Here is a 20,930-nt window from a genome sequence, read left to right as displayed (position 1 = left end):
GTGGTTTCATAGATGTTTATAACCCTCTACGTGTTGGGGGTAGACATTTCTGAGAGGATAAGGCAGGGAATTACTTGCTCTGCCATCCTAAAACTAGAAGTCTTCCCAATGAATCGTTTTCAAATACGGGTCTATGCACAAATAACTTTTCTAAAGAGGGCTTTGAAATAATAATGGTATTTCAAAAAAAAAAACATAACATCCAGAGCATTTCATCCATTCTCAAGTCTATCTGACGGTGGCTGATGGTGGCAGATGGTGGCTCCGGTAAGCACCGAAGGCTGGAACCCCGCCCCCAAGAGCCAGATCCTCTAGTGGGGAGCCGGTACCTGTAAGGGAATCACTGATACAGAGCAGAACTGGACAGGGCTGGGAGAAGGGAAACTTGGGTACCAGAGGCATCAGGGCAAAGAGGCATCCTTCACATCTGGCAAGAGAAGCGGGTCCAGGAGGAGGCGGCTTTCTTACATGAGACATCATGTTTGGGAAGGATTCTCACCTAGAAAGAACTTAATACATTTTTGCTGAGAGTAATTACTCCTGTTCAGCTTTGGCGCTTTGACATTTTTCTTTCCACTTCTGTTCACAGTTAATATTCTTTTCCTCAGTTCAGTGTATCAGCAGCAATCAGTTTCACTTATTCTTGTGTTAGTTTTCCTGAGCAGAATGAACAAAAACATTTCTATAGAGGAAATTCACCATTCAGTGACAGTTACTGATATATCCTATAATTACGAAGAAAAAAAAAAAACCCTTCCTGTGAGGATTCCATCATGTTAATGATGCATGTATATTATTAAGAATTATAAACATTGAGTAATAAAGCTTCAAGTTCACACGTTCCCAGATGTTATTTTGAGGCTACTAGATTAGCAATTTTTCAAAAACATAAGCAGTAATTAGAAATCTTTCATAATTCCTTTCAGAAACAGCGTTTGATTTGAATTCTTTCACCTAAAAAAAGACTTGTAAGAAAACACTTGTCAGAACTATTGACATTCTTATAGCTTGACAAAAATTAAGCATAATTAAAATGAAATATTTGTTGCATAAATTAAACTGCAATTAATACGTTTTCTGCCGGCGCTTGAAGGATACGATTAAAAGGGTGTCGTTAGCAGGCTCCCTGCTGCGAGACTAATTTCTTGATTTTTATACCAAACATTATCATACATATTTTCACAGCGAAGGAGTAAACCAACAAGTAGAAAACAGTGTTTGATGAAAATGATAGACTACAGGGGAAACACAGACTTTCAGGAAGGCAGCCGATATTACTGTTTATTATAAGGTCTGATGACTAGTCCATTCCAAGGGTAAGATTCACCCTTTCAAAGCCATTAAAATACATAGAAAATTGTCCTTCACTTTAGTTAGGTATGCCTTTTCAATTATCCAGGGTTTTGCTCCAGGCTCTTTGCTTCTTCAGGCGGTAATTAGAAAGAGAACAAGACCTGGTATGTCAAGGCCTCCCCTCCAGCCAACCAAGAAATGATGATACATCCCATCACAAAACCTTAGACGTAGACGGTTGGGAGAAGAGTGGAGGACACGTGCATTGCGTCAGGGCCTCTGCTACAGGAAGCTCGCTCTTTCTCCCAGGATCCTTTGGTCGCGGAAAGCAAGCCCAGCCTGCACAAGGCTGGTCTCCGCTGTCTGAACGAGAAAAGCCCCGTGGCTGCTGCTCGCCCAGAGCAACGCCACAAGTGGCGGACCTTTTTTCTGGCTCATCACGTTTTGATGTTACGTGGTACCATTTGTGGTACCAATGAAAGAACAGACGACCACTATTAACACTCCTCCTTCTTTCTTTCTCCAAATGTCTCTCTCGGGCCGTGCTGCTTAAAGGATGTGAAAGCCCCGGTGGGAATGAGGGATTATGGGGTTAGAGCCCATCGCTCGCTCAACCTCCTCCTCCTTGGCCGGGATGGTGTCCCTGCACGTGTGTGGTGACCATGACATCAGGGTGTGGCGGTGCCTGTGGAAGAAGTGGGACGAATGGAGCTCTGCTCACAGACAGCAAGGCCACTGCGGCCCACTCGTGCTCCCTGCAGAGGAGGGATGATGCTTCTGGCTTGATGCTTCCCCGAGCGAGTCCTTAACGCAAGAGCCAAATGCACTAATAGGTTCCAGATGTAGGAAGAGGTTTGCCCTCCAAGATTTTCAGAGCAGATAAATCAATCATTTTGGGGGTAAATTCATGGGCTTTTACTACTTGAAGTGGCATGAGAGGTTCAATGATAAAGCTGTTGGCTGTAGTATGGTTGTAGTTTGCATGGTGACACTGTCACCTGAGTCGTTAGTGCCCATATCCTCACAGCAGCCCCTCCTGACCACCTGGTCAGAAATTGCAAGCCTTTCCCCCGATTCCCTCAGCCCTTCCCCTCTACCCTGCCTTATTCTTCTTCATAACACTTATTATTATTGGGCATTCATTTGCTTATTGTCTGTCTCTGCTCACTGGTAATTTAATTTCCATGAAGACAGTTTTCGCCTAAATTATTTATTGCTGTATCCCAAAACAGTGCTTGGCATAAGCAGGCACTCAATTGATACTTTCAGGAAGGAGGGAGGAGGGGAGGGAGGAAGGAAGGAAGAAAGATTAACACCCAATTCTTTAAAATGCAGAAAGAAATTAAACATGATAATTCCCAATGATAACATGAAAATTTAGGTTTAGTATAGGGTTATGCGAATTCTATTTATTAAAGCTTCATGTATACTTTATCTTATTTTAGAGAAACCTGTGTCTCATAAAGCGAAAATTTCAGGTCATTATCTATACCTGGTCAGTGTTCACAAAGAGCTATTTACTACCCGCCCTATAAAGAGCAGCAAACAGTATTTTGAATCTGTTAGTTCATTTCATGTATCCATGTTCTCACTCGTTCGTTCGTCTGTTCCGTGTTGCTTGTGCCCTAAGAGGCGGACGCCTGCTCTAATCTGGCAGAATGTCCAAGCTTATGCAGCAGAAGGTCGTGATCTCTCTCGACTCTGCTGTGGGTGCGCCGCTGACTCGCGTGTTGGCAGTAGCCAATCTTCTGTGTCATCACTGCGAGCATGGACTGAGTGCCTGCTGACCATTGCACCTAGGAGAAATGTAAGCTTGGGTTCCCGCAAGCCTCTGGTCTGCTAATCAGTACATAACATCGTTTTGTGCGTGTTGGTGTTTGAAGACCTTTTATTTAATACGTATCATTGATTAGCATGGAATTTGTTGTTGACAGCACGTTAACTCCTGCCCAGAGGAAGCCTGTCTAACACATGCACATTCTTTAGGAGGCGTGTGGCGGCCTCCTTCTGTTTGGGACACAGGCAGACAGCACTTTAGCGCTGTGCTCAGGGCTGAGTTAAACAGTGAAACCGCCAACGCGGAGAACTCAAGTGTGAAAAATGTGGCGCTAGCTAGGGCCGAGAAAGCAGGCCTTACGGGCTGGAAATGTGTGTGTCAAGTGACCCAATTTTTTGCCACTCTCCTCATATCTATAAAGGACCGTGCAAGCTCTGTGAGTATTGATTTGGGGGTGCAAGTACATTGGAGCAAGTAGCTGAACTTGCACATGAGAAATCTGAGTAACGAGGGTCACTGGTAACATCTCTATGTCTAGATCTGTTCCTTCAATATTTCTCTGTGTCTAGTCTCCCTTTTATTACGGCAACAAGACCTAAACACCATGCTACGATGAGTTTACCTGTCTGGCCTGCTACTTCCCACCCGCGCCTTTGCAGCCAAGGCTGTGAGGATGGAGGAGGAGCAGGAACTAAGTAAGAGGAAGACAGATGAAGCTAGTCAGAAGAAAGATATATAAAAATGTAAAGAAAATCAATAGAAACTCTATATAGCTTTAGAATTTAGATGTACCCACACTGAATAAAAGCGGGAATATGTATACCGAAGCCTTAAATGACCAGACACACACCGCAGCTGCCACCCCAGGGTAATCTCACATGGGGGGCCAGTGGCCCAGGAAACGTGCTCGTGGTCACTTTGATTGGGGCATGAAGGCTGCATTCCAGCTCCAAGAGCCTCGCAAAGACTCCTAAGCTGCCCCAGGGAGGGTATATAACCCAAGTGGATTATTTCTGTTTGGCTGGACCGGCTCGCAGCAGACCTGAGGGCTCGGGCATCAGGGGCTCGGCCGGATTCAGAATTGCCCTCCTCAGCGGTCTGTCTTCACGAGGTTATTTTTCAGAAAAGCAGCCCCCAGCCCCTCATTTAAAAAGTGGCACTGCAGGTGGGTTGTGCAGGAGCTTTCCACCCCCCCCCAGCTCATCAGCCCCCCCCCCCCCGCCCCGCGAAGGCACAGCGGCCTGTCTCCCGGGTGGGAGGCCAATTGTACACGAAGGTGATTACCACATCTTTGCTCTTCTCCCTTCTAGGATTTCCAAACCGTCTTACCGTCATTTGATCTCTTCTCCACGTATGGAAAATCATATTCAAAGGCTGGACAAATTTTATAAAGGTATGCATTTTTGCTAAGTACTTCACAAAGTATTTTAAGTAACAAATACGTCAAATGGGGTTGACCTGACTTATTTGAAAAGCCGTGTTACAGTATCGACGCATCACAAGACCAGACGCTTCTTTCCCTCTAGTCTGGTGGTTCGTAACACTCGAAAGTCACGGGTCTTGTTTTTCAAATCTCCTAAATGGACTCAAGGATATGTTAAGTAGAACTAACAAAAATCTGAAGTACCTTGTCTTCACGTTAACTCACATAATAAATCAATAGTTGACACAATACAATGGAAACATATTGATGGTGTCCAAAAGCTAAAGCATTTCTCAATACTGCATTGATACAGTTAGGTTACAATAGTGTATTCAAAATAGGTGTTATTTGAAGTCCCAGGTGTCTCTGTGGAACTCCAAATACACAGTGCCTGGGGCCTCTGACACCAAAGTTTACAGTATAGAGAAGGAAAAAAGACCCACGTTAAAATTCAAAATCACAGAATAGGCTCTCACTGAGATCTGGATGTAATTGCAAAGGTGTTTAAAACTAGAGGCGTGGTTCCAATCTGAGTGAGACTTTGGGGAAGTACTCTGGCCAAATTAGAGGAGGGGTGGGATGGGAATGGCCCAGAAGACTGCGGCTGAGGAAAGGGGGCAGAAGTGAGGAGTCACGCCCATGAGGATCTCGTATCCCTCCACCCCCAGAGCCAAGGGCGCCCTCTGGGGGCTGGGAAGGCGGAGGAGGGTGAAGCGGCATCTGTTCCTTAGGTTCAGCCTCAGCGTCTCCGGTCCCTCACCTGTGACTCTGGATACACGGGTGCCCAAGTCAGTATGTTGGGTACAGACCCCACTGTCTACTTCCAGCGACTCCAAAGGGGTGCAGGGAGGGAAATGTGAAACATTCCTACATGCCACCAAGTGGAATTGCGGTTTCAGAGGTTTATGAAGTATCGGTACCCACTGGGTACCTCGGAGTGGTATTTCTCCCTCCGAATGCAACCGTCTGAGTAAAATCCTTCCTATGTGTGTGTGACTTAGATTTTTAATTCAAAAGTATGTTCTGTTTGTAATGCAGAATATATTGAAAACAAAGTATACTCCATAATACAAGGTGAGGCAAATGTAGGTTTACCATTGTCTCTATGGAAAATAATATAATAATTAATATATAATTATATAAAAATAAACTCTGTGTTTTACATATTCACAACTGTAACACCATTTTGCCCCACCCTGTGTAGGCTGAGTTAAATGATGAGACATAGATCCTTAATTTGAAAAAAAAATAACGTATTTCTAAGGAAAGAAGGCAAGGACCTGTGTAGTTTAATTCCATTAAAATATCTGTACATGTGTGCACACACACAAACATTATATAGTGTGTTCACTTTTATAAAAAACACTTGCATGAACTTCTGTGTTACGTATATATGCATACATTTGCACATTGCAAAAATTTGAGTGGCAGTTATCACTGGGTAGTAAGATTATAAAAACCTTTCTGGGAGATATGTCTTTGTATTCTTATTTTTTGAAATTTTTACATAATCAGACAAAAGCAGAGTGATAGAACAAAATACCCCAACAGGAATTACTTGCTCTTCTCTACCAATTATGAAACAGCTTGACTTTATTCTAGTCAATCATAATAATTTACAGGCAATTATCTTCTTTTCCAAAGACAAAATAATCACTTGCTAAATTATGTATAAGGAAGACAAGGATGAGTAACAAATGTTTCGCATTACTTTTAATTAAAAAGAGTGCCCAGTGAGCAAACACAAATCCGGGATGGAAATTTTTTTTTTTTAATGCTCAGTAGCTTTTGGATTTTAACTATTTTGGTGAACTGAAAACATTATCCAAATGTCACGCCCTCGTCTCAGAAAGGAAGCGATGGTCTCGTGTTTAATTTTGGTAAGTGAAGGGTGGCAGCCCTCGCTGAAGCTCTCCTATTAAGATTGCATTTCACCAAATGTGACAAAGTGCCTCCGCTCTTCGGAAGGAAGGAAGGCCAGGACGGGGCCCGGAGCGCCGCGGTGTTGACAGAAGCTCCCGCGGTCATTTCTAGAGCTATCTATTTGATTGCTTCAGCTTCGCCGCAGTCCATCACTTGGCGATAATTCACCCACGCCGCGTCTTCCCATCAGTCTGATTAGAAACAGTGACGCCTTTTATCAGATTAATCTTTCTTCCCTTCCGCGTGTCCCTGTTTAGGATAAACAGAGCCCGCGCCTACCCATTTGATTAATCCACTAAGGCTCCAGCTGCTGAAACTGCTCGGAATGGATTCGATTTTAAACACACACATATTTTAAAATCTGCTCTCTGGCTAGGACAGCCGGACTCCTTTTCATTGTTTAAATGTTTCTGCGTAACTCGTCACTTGGGTAGCCTTGGCCAGTTTCCCATCGGCAGCTCGGTCTGAATCACAGTGCAGTGCGCCTGTCTCACTGCTTTGCCATCTCTCGCTCCATTCATGCTTCCAGACAGAGGCTCCTTTAAGAGCAGGGCCCCGGGGGGGGGGGGGGGCGGGGGGAGCACGGGGGGGGGGGGGCAGGGTGGGGAATTAGCAGGGGCAGGGAGGCCACAGGTTGGTCCGCAGGGGTGTGAGCTCTCCTGCCTTCTGTGCTTTTCAATTTTCCCAAATCCTTCTTTGCAGTGGGCTTTGGTCCAGGTTCTCTTTCTGCTGAAATGTGGTGCAATTTTGAGAACAGATGAGATCAATTTTGATTATATCATTTGTTTTGCATGAAAAGTAATGTACTTTCTTCCTTCTTCATAAGAGTTTGGTATATGAATGGCTGGAATAGCTGAGGGAAAAAATTAAAATGAGAAAATAAGTTCGGTTAGCACCTGAATTGGGAGAGGGATGAAATTCCATGGTCTTTTTTTTAGGGGAAGACTGTGTAAGGAAAGAAAAGGAATCTCAGGAAAGAGCCGCAGTCAGGCAAAGGAGCTGGCATACATGTGCTCGCAGGGGGTTGAATTTCTAACTCAACAAGAAAACTTGTTCAGCGTGGCAGCGGGGCTGGCGCTATGTGAACTTGTAATTCTTTCAATTTGGTGCGAGTGAATTGGCAGGAAACCAACCAGGCAAACAACACAAACCACAAGTCAAGCTATCTGTCCTTAGTACCTTTCTCTCGGAGAAACTGCTGGTTGCATGAAGAGGACCTAACGGCCTCCGGGCCTGGGGGAAGATGCCTGGTCACAGTGTCTCTCCCGGACTCAGGCCACTGGCTGGACACTGTGTGTCCATGCACGCGCACACGTGTCGTTCGTCAGGACCCGCAGGGGTATGGACAGCTCAGGGATGGGGTGGGGTGGGGGAGGGTGGTTCCAGGAGGGCCAGAACAGGGGTCAGATGGGGCGCCCCCCCCCCAGAGTTTCTTCTGAGCTAACTCTAAAGGAGGATGGTTTGAGAACTCTCTGTTCTTGGGCTGTTTTTCTCTTCTCATTTTAGTGTTTGGCTTTTAGAAAATACCTTCTCTCACTTTACTGTTTTGTTTTTAGAAAATAAAAGAAGACAAAATGTAAAACTGAGGTTAAGGTGTGAAGTGATTATGGAGTAGAAGACCCCTGCCTGGCTGAGCAACCAAGATTCCAGTGTCTCAGCCTCTGAAGCCCCTCCCCCCTCTCTGTCTCTCTCTCCCCTCGTCCTCTCTCCTTCCCTCTCTCTGTTCTCTCCTCTGTCTCCCTCTCCTCTCTCCTTCTCTCTCTCTCTTCTCACTCTCTTCCCTCTCTCCCCCTCCCTCTCCCCCTCCCCCCTCCTTCCTCTCCTCCCCTCCCCCTCTCTCTCTCCCCTCCCCCTCCCCTCTCTCCTCTGTTCAAAGAAGAAATGGGCACAATCTGTGGTTCATTCAAAAACTCTACAGTTCTAAAAGGAAAATACACATGAAGACCCTACAGAAAATACACTTAGACCATACTTCTTATGATTCAATAAATGATAATATTTTACGGACGGCTAGTTTTATATAGTGTGTGAATAGTGGATTTTTTACCTCTGAGAACTGCTGTCACCACCGAGGCCCCCAGAGACCTACAGTGCATACAAACGGTTCCCCCAAAGTGGCTCTATTCTGACCCCACCATCCTAGTCGTACACAATGAGGCCAGTGCTGGGCACCGAAGCTGAGGACAGCCAGCGCATAGGCGTGGATGGTTAGAAGTATGAATGGTGCGGAGCTTTGGAGCTTTGTCCCCAGAGTAACAGTGACTCATCAGACCAACTGGAAACCCCCTCGGGACACTGAACTGGGGACACACAGACGTGGGCCAGTTCCTGCGGGAGCAGGAACACGGACACTCTCAAGTGGAGAAGACGGGGCTCTGCTGCAGGGAGCGGGGAGGTGACCCGGTGGCCAGGCTGCTGCCTCGCTCACTGTGTTCGCTTAGAAGTGGTTTCGGAAGGAAAAACAAGTGCACGACGGATTTGACTGGCACTTCTAGAGCGTGCCTGTTGCATGACAGTGAGCCATTTTCAGGGGTTTTGTTGATGCTGGGTAAACATTTGTTGATTCTGACCTTAGCAATAAACTTGTAAGACAATTATCTGGAATTACAGTCTGAACACAGCCCACTTCAGAGCTACGGGACCAGTTCTGTGATTCCATCTATAACCATGCCCTTGTCAATCTGAACTAGAACATCTGAAAAACTGTTTGACGTGCCCTGACCAGTGTGGCTCAGTTGGTTGGGCATCATTCTGCAAAGGGAAAGGTCACCAGTTCGATTCCCAGTCAGGGCACAGGCCTGAGTTGCAGGTTCTGCCCCCGGTTGGGGCGCGCGCAGAAAGGCAACTGACCCATGTTCCTCTTCCTCTCTTCCTCCCTCCCTTCCCCTCTCTCTGCACATAAATAAATAAAGTCCTTACAAAAACTGTCTGATGTAATGAGTTCTTGTGCAAGGGGTTATAATTTGTGAAGTTATATATGAAAAGGATTGATTTTTTAAAACATCTTTAATGCTACTTTTTTAAAAACAGTTGACATTCATTTAGAGCCACATTTGGTGGAAATGGTAGGACTTGTAGTAAGTATGGGTTTATGGAAAAGTGAAATAAAGAAGCAAATGCTTTTCTTAATAAGACAACATTTACTGCAAATAGGAATTTCCTGGCATTTGGGGTGAGGGACACAGAACAGAAAAGTGTTATACTGAGTATTACATAAAATAACAGAAGAGGATAGAGGACTATTCTATACCATAAAGTGTGAGAAGTTAGTGGGAACAGCTGGGTCCAGAACGAGCAGACCCCTTTGAAGTGTCATGCACTGACTGCAGCACATCCTACAATTCGACCCTCAAACTCCACTTACTCTGGAAACAAGGAATGGAAGGAAAGACCGAGGTGACATTTGCGGGGCATGGGGAGCATGTAACCTGGCCTTGAATTGTAATGCTTCCTAACTCTACTAAGCCTCGTGTCTCTCTTCCTAAGTCATTGTTATTTTTTTATATAGGCTGTAATACCTTATAGCAAAGCAATCCGTGATTCTTATTCTTTTATAATAATAATCTCAGGACAGTAGAGTCTTACCCTAATGCTTCTGTAGTGCTCTCAATATTTTTGAGAATGCATGCTTTTAAAGCAGCTTTCGCCATGAGTGTAGAAGTTACTGCCTAGGCTCAGTGCGCCAGAGTTACCCGTCCGTCCCCGGAAATCCCGAGGCAAGAGGAATGGTGAGCGGCACCTGACTGTTCTGCTCTGCTCTTTTTCTTTTGTTTTGGATAAATGCGTTTTGTCCAACATCCAGCAGAGTAAAATATCCATTGAATAAAGGTTCAAGTGCCAAAAATGTCTCAAGAAATAAAAGCTACTGAATGGCAGGTACCTGACATACCGCCGGTAAAGGCACCTTGCTCATTTGAATGCGCACCACGGTGGAATGTTACTTTAACGAGGCTCACTGACTTACGTTGAGTATGACTCTGCATACAGACGTTGGCATGCGCTACGTTGGTGGATCCTGAAGTCAGCTTATGACCGCTGCTCCTTCAGGGAAATGATCTTTCCTATCTGTAAATATTTGAGTAATTATCCTGGTTTCAGCACCATATCATTTGGGTTGTAAAGTCAAGGTTGTATTCTTATCTCAGGGGCATTATCAATCTTGTTATTGATTGTACCCCCTTTTTGCTCTGGTCCCTCTCCCAACCCCGCAGTGTCTATTCTATATGCTGCTCTTCCGTCCCATTTTTTCTCCTTTTAATGATGCCCTGATTTACCTTTCCTGTATTTTTTTCCCATTGTGAAATGGTCCAAACCCTTTTAGGAACAAAGTGAGATATTAATAACATCACAAAATTATATGTGCAATTTGTCTAAGATCCTAGTGATGCCGGAAAAGCAGTAGAAGTTTGTGCCTTTTAATCTGCCACCTGTTTCACCCATTCCCCCACTCCCATCAGTCCGTTCTGTCGGAAACTCTTTGTTCGTTCATTTGTTTTGTATTTTAGATTCCACATGTACAGTATTTGCCTTTCTCTGACTTATTTCACTCAGTATAATGCCCTCTAGGTCCATTCAGGGTTGTTGCAAGTGGCAAGATTTCATTTTTTATGGCTGAGTCATATATATATATATATATATATATATATATATATATATCCCCTTCTTCAAACATTATTTGCCTGGCATAGTGCATAATTGTTCTAATTAAAGTTTCTAAAGTCATGTGAGGTTGGAATTTACTTCCCCCATATTCAGATGAGGCAACTAAGACAAGTAACTCAAACGATGTCCCATGGCGAGTAGCAAAATTGGGGTTGGACTCAGGTCTAATGAGTCTTCAGCTCAGGGGATTAGTGGTCGCATGCCAATGACGCCCTGGGGGTCCTGGTCTTGTTAGTGGTCCTCCGGGGCCCATGCCTTTGTCTCCCTGGCTGGAAACGGCATTCTGGGAACCAAGAAGCTACCAATTCCATCCTTTTAGTGACTGATTCCACCCTTTGGCTCAGATCAGTGTGGCCATGTCTTTTGCTGTATTTTCTAAGGCCCAGCAGACCTAGCCTGTTTCTTTGTGCCGCTCTTAGGAAGGAAGAAAAAATTATTTTCATCGTAGTGAATTATTTCATTCTTGCAAGGCAGAGCAAAAGAAAGATAGCAAGAAAGGAAACATGAAATCTCATTTCAGGGTAAAGAAAATAATTATTTCAAATAGTATATCATTGTGCTTAAGCGAATGTGCCTGTGCATAATGGCAATGTAGACTGTGATTAAAACATTTGAAGTATCCCAGCAGACATTACATCTAGACGTGCTGTTCCCGTATGTTCTCTACCACCCTCTGTCGAGCCACTGGCTTATTGTCCCAACATATCCCTCCTTTAAAAAAAAAAATAAGTAGAACTAAAGAGAGCGGCGCAGCAACAAGAAGAGAAAAAAAAGTGAGAATAACGTATTGGTAAAGGAAACTGCAGTCTGACCAGCGCCTCCCCACCTTCATTACCACCCTTCCAGATAAATCTCCCCGCTCCTCTTGAGCTGACAAATAAAAAAATCAAGCCACAAGATGTATGAGTGCGCTCCTCCTGATGAGCATCGCCATCCATCTGCGGTGCGTCCCACGTGCCGGCGCGGGGACGGGCGAGAGGCAGAATTAAAGACTTCAGGAGGCCCGCCGCTTAATCAAGAAGGCTTTTCTCTTCCAGCTTGCACAGCTTTCATCTCTGCCTCGTGTGATTTTTCTCCCCATCTCCTTCACTCGGTGGCAAACACGCTGATGGCTGATGGGACAAGAACTGATCATAGACCTAACCTTCCAGGGCAACCAATTGGTTTCAAATGGATGGCACGCGGGCTCTTGATACGTTTCTCTTTGGTGAGGACTGTTAGGTCCAATATATCCATGGCCGCATGTTAGGGTCCTGACTTCCGGGATTTTGAAAAGGGATGTGCTGATTTCAGTTTGTTTTTATTTCCAATTAAAAGTGTCTTTTAATGGGCATTCACAGGGAGCAGACACGGCTTCAAACTGGGATGGAATTTTCCGTGGAAATATTAAATATGTTTATCTGAAACAAGTAGATGTTTTTCTTCATGTTTATTTCAATACAAAGAACGCTACTCTGGAAGGTGGTGATTTTCATTGTTTGAGGTTGGGTGGCATGTTGTAGGATCCCCACGCAATCATTTATCCTGACCTCCCACGCCTGCTGGAATCCGTTCTAAGATATCCATACCCCCTGCTTGGGCACTTCCAAGTCCTGGGGGTAACTATCCCTCTTGAGAGAATATGTTCCCTCTGGATTTTTCTGATTAGTTAAAAGTTCTTCATTGTATAGACTTGGTGATTTCACTTACTGGTACGAATTCGGTGCCTTAAAGTAAGTTGATTGATTCCCTTTCCCATAGGACCATTCTTCAAGCGTTGGACTAAGACACCGTGGCTCACCTGAGATTTCTTTCCTCTGTTCAATATCCTTCAGTTCCTGACCTTCATCATCCACCTGTGTCTGCCACTCTCTCTTTCCACAGCAGACATGGCTAATCACCGTCCCCATTTCTCCCAACCTGAGCTCAGAATCCCTCTCCTGGGTTCTCCACGCAGGTGCTCCGCCACCTGAACTGAACTGCGAGATGAAACGTACCATCCTTGATATTTTGCATTCAATACAATAAAGCTCAGTAGCAATGGGGAACAGATTTAAGCTCTTTCATAATCTGAGCATGCTTCAGCTTGGGGACTGGTCCAAGGTTGACGTCAGTGTTTCCTGTACTTCAAATTAAATTAAGGAATTATATAGGATGCCAATTCCAACCTTGAGCATGCAGATTTCATTAAAAAGAACTGTTTCTGAGCAGATCATTGGGACCCAAATACCCATTTCTGGCAAGACCCTCAGCGCTAGATTATTAAGAGAACAGGCAATAAAAGTGAATGGTTGAATGATATCTGTAAGTAGTATGTCGGAACTCTGATTTGGCTTGGTTTAAGAAATGATTAATTAGCTTTTTACTCAAGTCCACGTATTTCACAACTTCTTGGACAGCAAGACATGCCTAAAGCCCCTGGCAGGTTTCATTTAGGAGTGTCCTTTCCTTGTAAAAGACCTACAGGAGATTTTAGATGAAAATAGTGCATAGAAGTTCAATTCCCTTTTACACTCCTCATCCTGTCCTGCCCAGGGAACTGAAGAGTGTCCGCTCTTTGTTGCCTGAGACCATGTGCCTTCACGGCCCAACCTCAGGGGGGCCACCCACAGCCCACACCTCTCCATCTGAGAGCCACAGGAAACCACTGAGATTTATGAATGAATGCTCATGCGTACAATTTTGTGTCTCTTCGCCTGCAAGTTTTTGTAAAGTAGTTAGGCCTACATATAGTGCCCATCTGAGATAAATAAGTATCAAACTTGTTAGGTCTGATTATTTTTTAATAGTTACATTGCTTTCCGACAATAACAGACCACTTTAATTTCCTCCCACTTGACCTATATATTCTATATATGCTGGTGGCACAGATTGAATCAACATCAGATATCTCTGCTTGTGGCTTGAGTTTAATGTAATAACAGTTTACTTACAATCGCAGCCCAAATGCCTTTGTTTTATAAGAATGGGAAAACTATTACTTAAATGAATCTTTTGGTGAAAATAATTTAAAAAATGAATGCTAGGGAGGTGGTTGGGTGGAAATAGAAGATGGTGGTGGTGAAAAGGGGAAGAACCAGGGGAAGAGACTGGGTGACTTAGAGAATTTTCCTACCATGTAAATCTTGGACAAGGGCCTGGTTTTGGAGGAACATGATTTGGTCTGAGATCTATTTACTTAAAGTGACTGTGTGATATTTAAGTGAAAGGCTCTCACAGAATGTGACATTAAGAAGCAGTCGTGCTGGTGAAAAGTCAGGACAACAAACAGAAATGCAGGCATCCATCAGGATGTAGGTTATATCTGAATCAGTGACAGGTGATTAGTTAAAAGTGAGCGGAGAGTCTGGGGATTCAGCATCGGAGGGGAGGATGCAATGGGAAAAGAGGTGGGATGAGAGCAGAAGTGTTTCTGACTGTCCCAGACGCTTATGGAAGAAATAGTTCGAAGAGGCAGTGGCCATCAGCTCCAAATGCTGCCCAGGGCGATGATGTCAAAGACTTAGAAAAAGTTCAGTTGAACCAATTGTCCTTATCACTATTTCTTACAGTTGCTCTGGGTTTCATTTAGTAAGCAAAATGTTCTCACTGATGTTTGTCATGTGCTGTTCTTCCTGGTGACAGTTCTACCGGACCATCACTGGGACAGGAACTCAGAGGGACTTTCTGTTGAATGAATGTGATCCGTTTCATCATCTCTGTCTCCTATTGGTTGGCATCTTTTTTAGCTACTTAGCTACAGATAGGATGGAGTTCTGGCTATGGGATGAAGTCTATTCCCGTGCACCACCATGCTGCACCACCATGCTGACTGTATAACAGTAAAGTGTATGACTTTCGCATCATTGATAGATACACCACCACCGACTGAGCTAACTAGTCCCGACATTCGGTTCACATTTCCTTGTATATTGTCTGCGTGATTCACCACTTACATAGATAAACAGGTTATTTCATTTGAATAAATACAGGTATGGGCAGAAAGGATATAGTGTCTTTTAACAGTTGGTTGCGACCAAAGAGGAAGAAAGGAAAGGCAAATATGTGAGATGCGAATTCTTCCAAGTGTCCAGGTGAAACTTTTGTTTGTTGCTTATGATCCATCTCGTGGAAATTGTGGTCATGTGTGAAATAAAAGGCCCAATAAACTCTTTTCACTTTTCTACCTACCACCTTGGCTCTTCAGCCTCGCACTTGACTTTCTGCTCATCACACGGAGATCAGCTCAACTCCCCAAAACAGATGGTGTTCCCGTTACTGTCAACTTATCCTCCGCCATTCTGCAGTTGGCAAGGCCAGATGGATTAACATCCTGAAATGAAACTTTTCACCGAATTCTTCTAAGTAAACAGACGTTTTATTAATATGGACTTCCAGGCATGGAACAATACACTGAGATGACTGATTAGAGAATCTAATTAGAGGCAACAGTGTGGAAGAATTGAAAAGCAGCGGGCTGAGTCTGCAAATAAGCAACGCGTTTCTAGCTTGTGCTGTTTTGAGTAACAGAACTGAACCAAGAACATGTTTTCGAGTGGCTGGCCGGATGAACATCCCTTGCTCGCGACTCGCATTGACCCTCCGACATCTTGATAAATCCAACAGAAATAGTTTATAACCTGCTGGGTCTTAGGAGCATTCTGTACTTTGAGAAAGGAAGTTGAGGCGCCACTGAAACTCCTAACGTCTCTTACATCCATTGATGTTCTTTCACCCAAAATTCACTTAACCAAAACCAATCTAACCATGTGCCTTGTTCTGCCAGAATCTGAGGGGCTCATTGAGGGCCTCTCCCTAAAGGAATTAGGAAGGAAATATATCATCCCTATACAGCAAACTGTAAAACCAGCACAAATACAGAGAAATATTTGAAGCTGCAGGTGGGCCCCAGCTTGGTTATTGAAGTCACAATTTAAATATTATTTTATCATAGAGACCTTCCCTGATCACCAAACCTAATATCTCTGCCCCTAAAGCAAAAGTCATTCAATCCTGTGTTTTTCCTTCATAGTTCTTGCTACTCCCTGGTGCTCATTTGTTTAGTGAATATCTTCTCCCCAGAAAGTGTGCTTCCTAAGAACCAAGATGCATTGCTAATGAAGTCTCAGTACCTCAAACAATATCTGGCTCACAGTGGGAACTCATAAATGTTTGTTGAATGAATGAGTGAATGAATGAATGAATGAATACAGTGGAGGTAGATGATCCCTTGACCAGTATGCCTTCCCTATCATGAGGTTTAGTGGATTCATGTGTCTGAAAGAAGGTCAATCATTGGTTACGTTTAGATGAACACAGGGCACTGAGGCAAAGGCTCATGATAAGTGCCCGTCCGGGAACTATCCAGAAGAGAGATCACTTAGTCACCATACCTCTAACGCTCTTACTATGCATGATAGCAACCATGTAGGCTTTGCTGTGGCTCTTAGACCTCTCTCCATTGTTCCTCCCTCCAGTTCCTGCTTCCTCCTCCTCTCCTTCCCTTCCTCCCAGGCAACACTCAAAAAATAGAGCCTGATCTCCTGGGTTTTGTGTGACTCTGCCACTTACAAGTGAATCTTGGGCAAGTGGCTCAATCTCTCTGGTCTACTTTACACAAATACAAAATGAGGATGATAATGGCCCCCAGGTATGTTTTGAATACTGAATGGGCAATTAGTCTGCATCATTTAGAGAAGTGCCTGGCTGCTGGAGATACTGTAAGCACTCAGTAAATGCTAACTATTATCATCACTGTATCTGCTGTTGATTTCTACTTCTGGCTTATGCTAGGAACTCGGATATTTTATTTTCTGCATTGGAGGCCGTGGTTCCCAAGGCCTGTCACCTTTTGCATTGGTCACTTCCTAAGTCTGCAACTGAGCTTTCCATTGTCCCCTATCTTGTATAAGTGTATTCTATACATAGTTTCTTCTTTCTAGTTTCAGGAGGTGCCCTCTGGTTCTAGTACGTGGTGAACAATCCTAATCAACCCCATCAATGCATGTATTTATTTCTGACTCATATGTATCTCTCCATGGCCCTCCTCCTTTGCACTTTAGTTGGCACAGAAGCAGGTCCTGATCATTTTCTTTGCCTAACTCTTTGCTGAGACATGTGTGGTGAGCAGAATTCTAAGATAACCCGCCCCCCAAACTCCCTGCTCCCCTGTTGTCCAGACCACACACAACCCTGAGAGTTGAATTAGGTGAGTTTGGCAATGTTGCATGGCACAGTATGCAGATTATCCAGATTGGCCTGACCCAATCACGGGAGCCTGTTCAAACAGAGCTCGGTCTGGCTGGTCACGGGGGTGAGTCAGAGGCAAAGCATGAGAGGAGCTGGATGGATTGTCGCTGCCTTGAAGACATAGGAAACCATATGGCAAGGAGTGTGGGTGGCCTCTTGGAGCCAAGAGAGGCCTGAGACTGAAAGCCAGCAAGGAAATTGGGGCCCCAAGTCCTACGACCGCAAGGAGCTATGTCTTGCCAACAGTAAGAAGGAGCTTGGAAGCGGAACCTCCCGAAGAAAACTCAAACCAGCCAAGACCTTGATCTCCCTGAGATTCCCTGAGCAGAGAACACAGACTCCTGTGCCAGACGCCTAACCTGCAGAACCGAGAGCTACTGAGCGGGTGTCGTTCTAAGCCCCTAAATGTGGCTGATTTGTTACGCAGTAAAGGAAAACGAATACGGAGTGTTTCCCCTGAGGTATGCCTACAAGTCAGTATTGATTACCACAGAGGCAGCCAAATCATGATTACCTACCAGGAATACCCTCAGCCTAAACGAGCATCAATCCAGGTTATGGAGAGAGAGGAAACTAGCTATCAGATCGGGTTCTCAGACAGTAAAGAAATCGACTTCAAAGTCATTTACATCCTTTCAGATGGCAGGGTACCTACACTTCAAATTACTTCTGGGATTTTAAACATGTAATATATACACTATAATTTCTTGAATAACATGATAGAAACACAACCGTGTAGTCTGTTTAGAGTAATAAATTACGGAGTATGTCCACAAGCTGGCATTAATTTCTCCCCATAAAATAAGTCACTGAAAAAAGGCTGTAGGTAGTTAAAAGAATATCTGATCAAATGAGCTATTTATTCACATAGCCATTTATAAATAAACAATATATAGAGCCATGGAAGAAGATTTCAGATTAACCCAAGGTTTGGAAGGAGTCATCTATCTCTCTCTTCTTGGCGATGTAGCTGCATTTCCACCTGTTTTATAAGGTCTCTAAGGCACAAGTCTTATAAACTCACTAACAAGATGCTTTGGGGGAATGTGACCATATCATTTCTGCTATTTCTACTTTTTTTAAAGATTTTATTTATTTATTTTTAGAGAGGGAAGAGAGGGAGGGGGGAGAGAGAGAGAGAGAACTATCAATGTGTGGTTGCTGGGGGTCATGGCCTACAACCCAGGCATGTGCCCTGACTGGGAATTGAACCTGCGACACTTTGGTTCGCGGCCCATGCTCAATCCACTGAGCTATGCCAGCCAGGGCTTATTTGTACTTCTTCAGACCTTTATGACTGATGTCAAGAACATTTGAAGATTTTTTCCCAATGTCTAATCTGTCATGTTTGGATCCGAAGAGGGTAAATTTAGACACCTTAATTCCACGCTATGGTTTGCTCAAGCCACGGATGCTGCCCCGGAAATACAGAAGACGGGCCAGGGCAGTGCGAATTTCCCCTACAGGGTGTCTAGGTGTCCGTGGTTAAGCGAGAAGGGAGAAGGAAATGAGCTCACCCTCCCAAAGCTTTCTGTGCTCCCTGACGTGCTGCTGTCTGAGGAGGTGTGGCCGGTGAAGTCATTCTGGCTTTGGTGCCATGTCTGTGAAAGCCATGGATTGGAAGCAGCTCTCTGAACAAAGCCATATAGTAATACACCCATAAATCTGACCTATCACTGAGAGTAACATTTCTAATGGCAGTCTTGGAGAGGGGAAGAAATGACAAATTACATGGCTACTTTATTCCATAGGACAAAAGAATCAAATAAAAGCAGTTATGCAAACCCTAATTCCTTTGCCATAAATTACTTTGCAATGACTCAGAGGAACGAGAATATTATTAGTCAGGGTCTAGTCAGGATACAAAACCACAGAGTAATTTGAATGGAGAACGTTTAATATCGAGAATTAGGGACTCTGGCATAAGATGGAGCACCAAGGGACTGGCTGGAGAGGTGCAGAGAGACCTGTAGGAGCAGCAGAGAGAAGGGGCCGCCGCCGGCCCGGGGCTGGTGTCCAGCATGGGGCAGAGCTCCTGGCTGCCAGGGCTGCTGGAGGGCATAGCCCTGGCACACTGGGTGCCAGAGCAGTCGCTGGGGTGCTGTACCAGCAGAACCTACCGCAAGTTTACTCTGTGGGGTGCCGGGGAAGGTTCTTCATGGGAAGTGTCTCTCTGTGGCCACTCTGTTGCAATGTGGGACAGCGCACGAGTGTGCCAACCAGGGAAGCTCACCGAGCCTCGGTGTCCAGAGTTTTTATTGGGAGTCAGTTCCACAGACGTGACTGACCCCGCCCCCTCCCACCATGTAGCTGATGTTAGTCTCCACTCACTAGAGGTCAACCTGACACTATGGGCCTAAGTCCTGCCATAAGTGACAGTGTTAGCACAGACTCTTCTCATGGCCCAAGGCCCCCAGGGACACAGGGACAATCTTACCTGGCAAGACATTCCAAAGGCTCACAGGTTACCTCTCAGTCTGGCAACCAAACCTTTCTTTGAGACAACCATGAGTTCGTCTTTTACTGTGCGCCATTTGACCTCGGTCTTTGCCTAGTTGTCTTCATTTACAAACTAAGGTCCAAACAAGATGGACCAAGATAACCGCTATCTCTAAAACGCTAGGACACTGATATAGATTTTTAACTAAGCAACACAAAGGTAGAGTAAGCTTTAAAAACCATTGTAGTCCAGCAAATGGTTTAAGAAATACCAGCGTGCAATGCAAGGCGTGCAAAGCAAGGACACATTTTTGTGTATTCCTTACAATGAGGTCACCGTTCTCTTTGTCTTTGCATTCAGCTTGCAGAGACAACTGGTGGGCGTTTTTCCATCGAGGAAACCCACTCCCACCAACTCTGGCCCTTCCACTCTGCTTGGGATCCCCCGCACCAAATCCCTGGAAAGTAAGAGCCTCTCAGGAGACGTTGAAGATTAGTTCAGGCTAATTGCTGTCAGATAAGTAGTGTCTAGCAGCTGTTTCAAACCAGAAAGACACAAAAGAGAAGATGGGTTCTTTTGAGGCAAGAAGAATTTAGATTCAACTTAAGGATAGTGTGCTAACTAAGGAGAACATGGAAAACAAATATAGTTATGAAGGTGTATGGAGTTTCTTCTTATCTACGGGAGGGGGGGAACAGAAAGTGTCTCCCTTTATTTGGGGGGGGCAGTTTTAATTTAGAACCGACTTCGCAAGGTTTCCTTTGTTATTGTTGAAACACTCCCAATCCCAGAAGCTAACCCATGTCAAAAATAAACTCAGCAAATCAGGCTACAGAAGCAGCGTGCCGTGTTTGAGTAGACAGAGTGCAATGATGGCACCCCTGTTTCAGGTGGAAGTGCATGAATTTTGGAGTATTGTACTGAGGTCGTTCATGGTGGCAACAGTCAAAAAGAGCAGAAACTTTATTTCAGGTGCACTGCAGGAAATGTGACTCTTGTTAAAAGAAAGCGAGTGCCCTAGAACAGGACTTCTCTCCCCAGGGAGGTGCACCGTCCGTGATGGCTGTGCATCCATTCAGCAGCCCGCACTTTTCCCGCAGTTCTTCAGAGACCAATGTCAGAGCAGATCTACCGCCTCATCAGCATGTATGAATATGCATTATTTGTTAGCTACCAATATACCACAAGAAAGCTCTATTCCAAAC

The 20,930-nt window shown here is 44.6% G+C and overlaps 1 protein-coding gene across 1 annotated transcript in view; it reads left to right on the top strand.

Annotated features, from left to right (window-relative positions):
- SPATA17 (spermatogenesis associated 17) overlaps nt 1-8,419 on the top strand; it is an 85,405-nt gene extending 76,986 nt beyond the window's left edge. The window contains exons 10-11 of the mRNA XM_028531298.2: nt 4,381-4,463; nt 7,973-8,419. Of these exons, the coding sequence (XP_028387099.1) occupies nt 4,381-4,461 (81 nt within the window). The 3' untranslated portion in view covers nt 4,462-4,463; nt 7,973-8,419. The remainder of the gene's footprint in view (nt 1-4,380; nt 4,464-7,972) is intronic.
- Nucleotides 8,420-20,930: the final 12,511 nt, after the last annotated feature.

Source organism: Phyllostomus discolor, chromosome 15 (assembly GCF_004126475.2).
Source record: "Phyllostomus discolor isolate MPI-MPIP mPhyDis1 chromosome 15, mPhyDis1.pri.v3, whole genome shotgun sequence".
NCBI lineage: Eukaryota > Metazoa > Chordata > Mammalia > Chiroptera > Phyllostomidae > Phyllostomus > Phyllostomus discolor.
The sequence above is the reverse complement of the archived record's forward strand: the minus strand, read 5'-3'. Positions and strand labels throughout refer to the sequence as shown.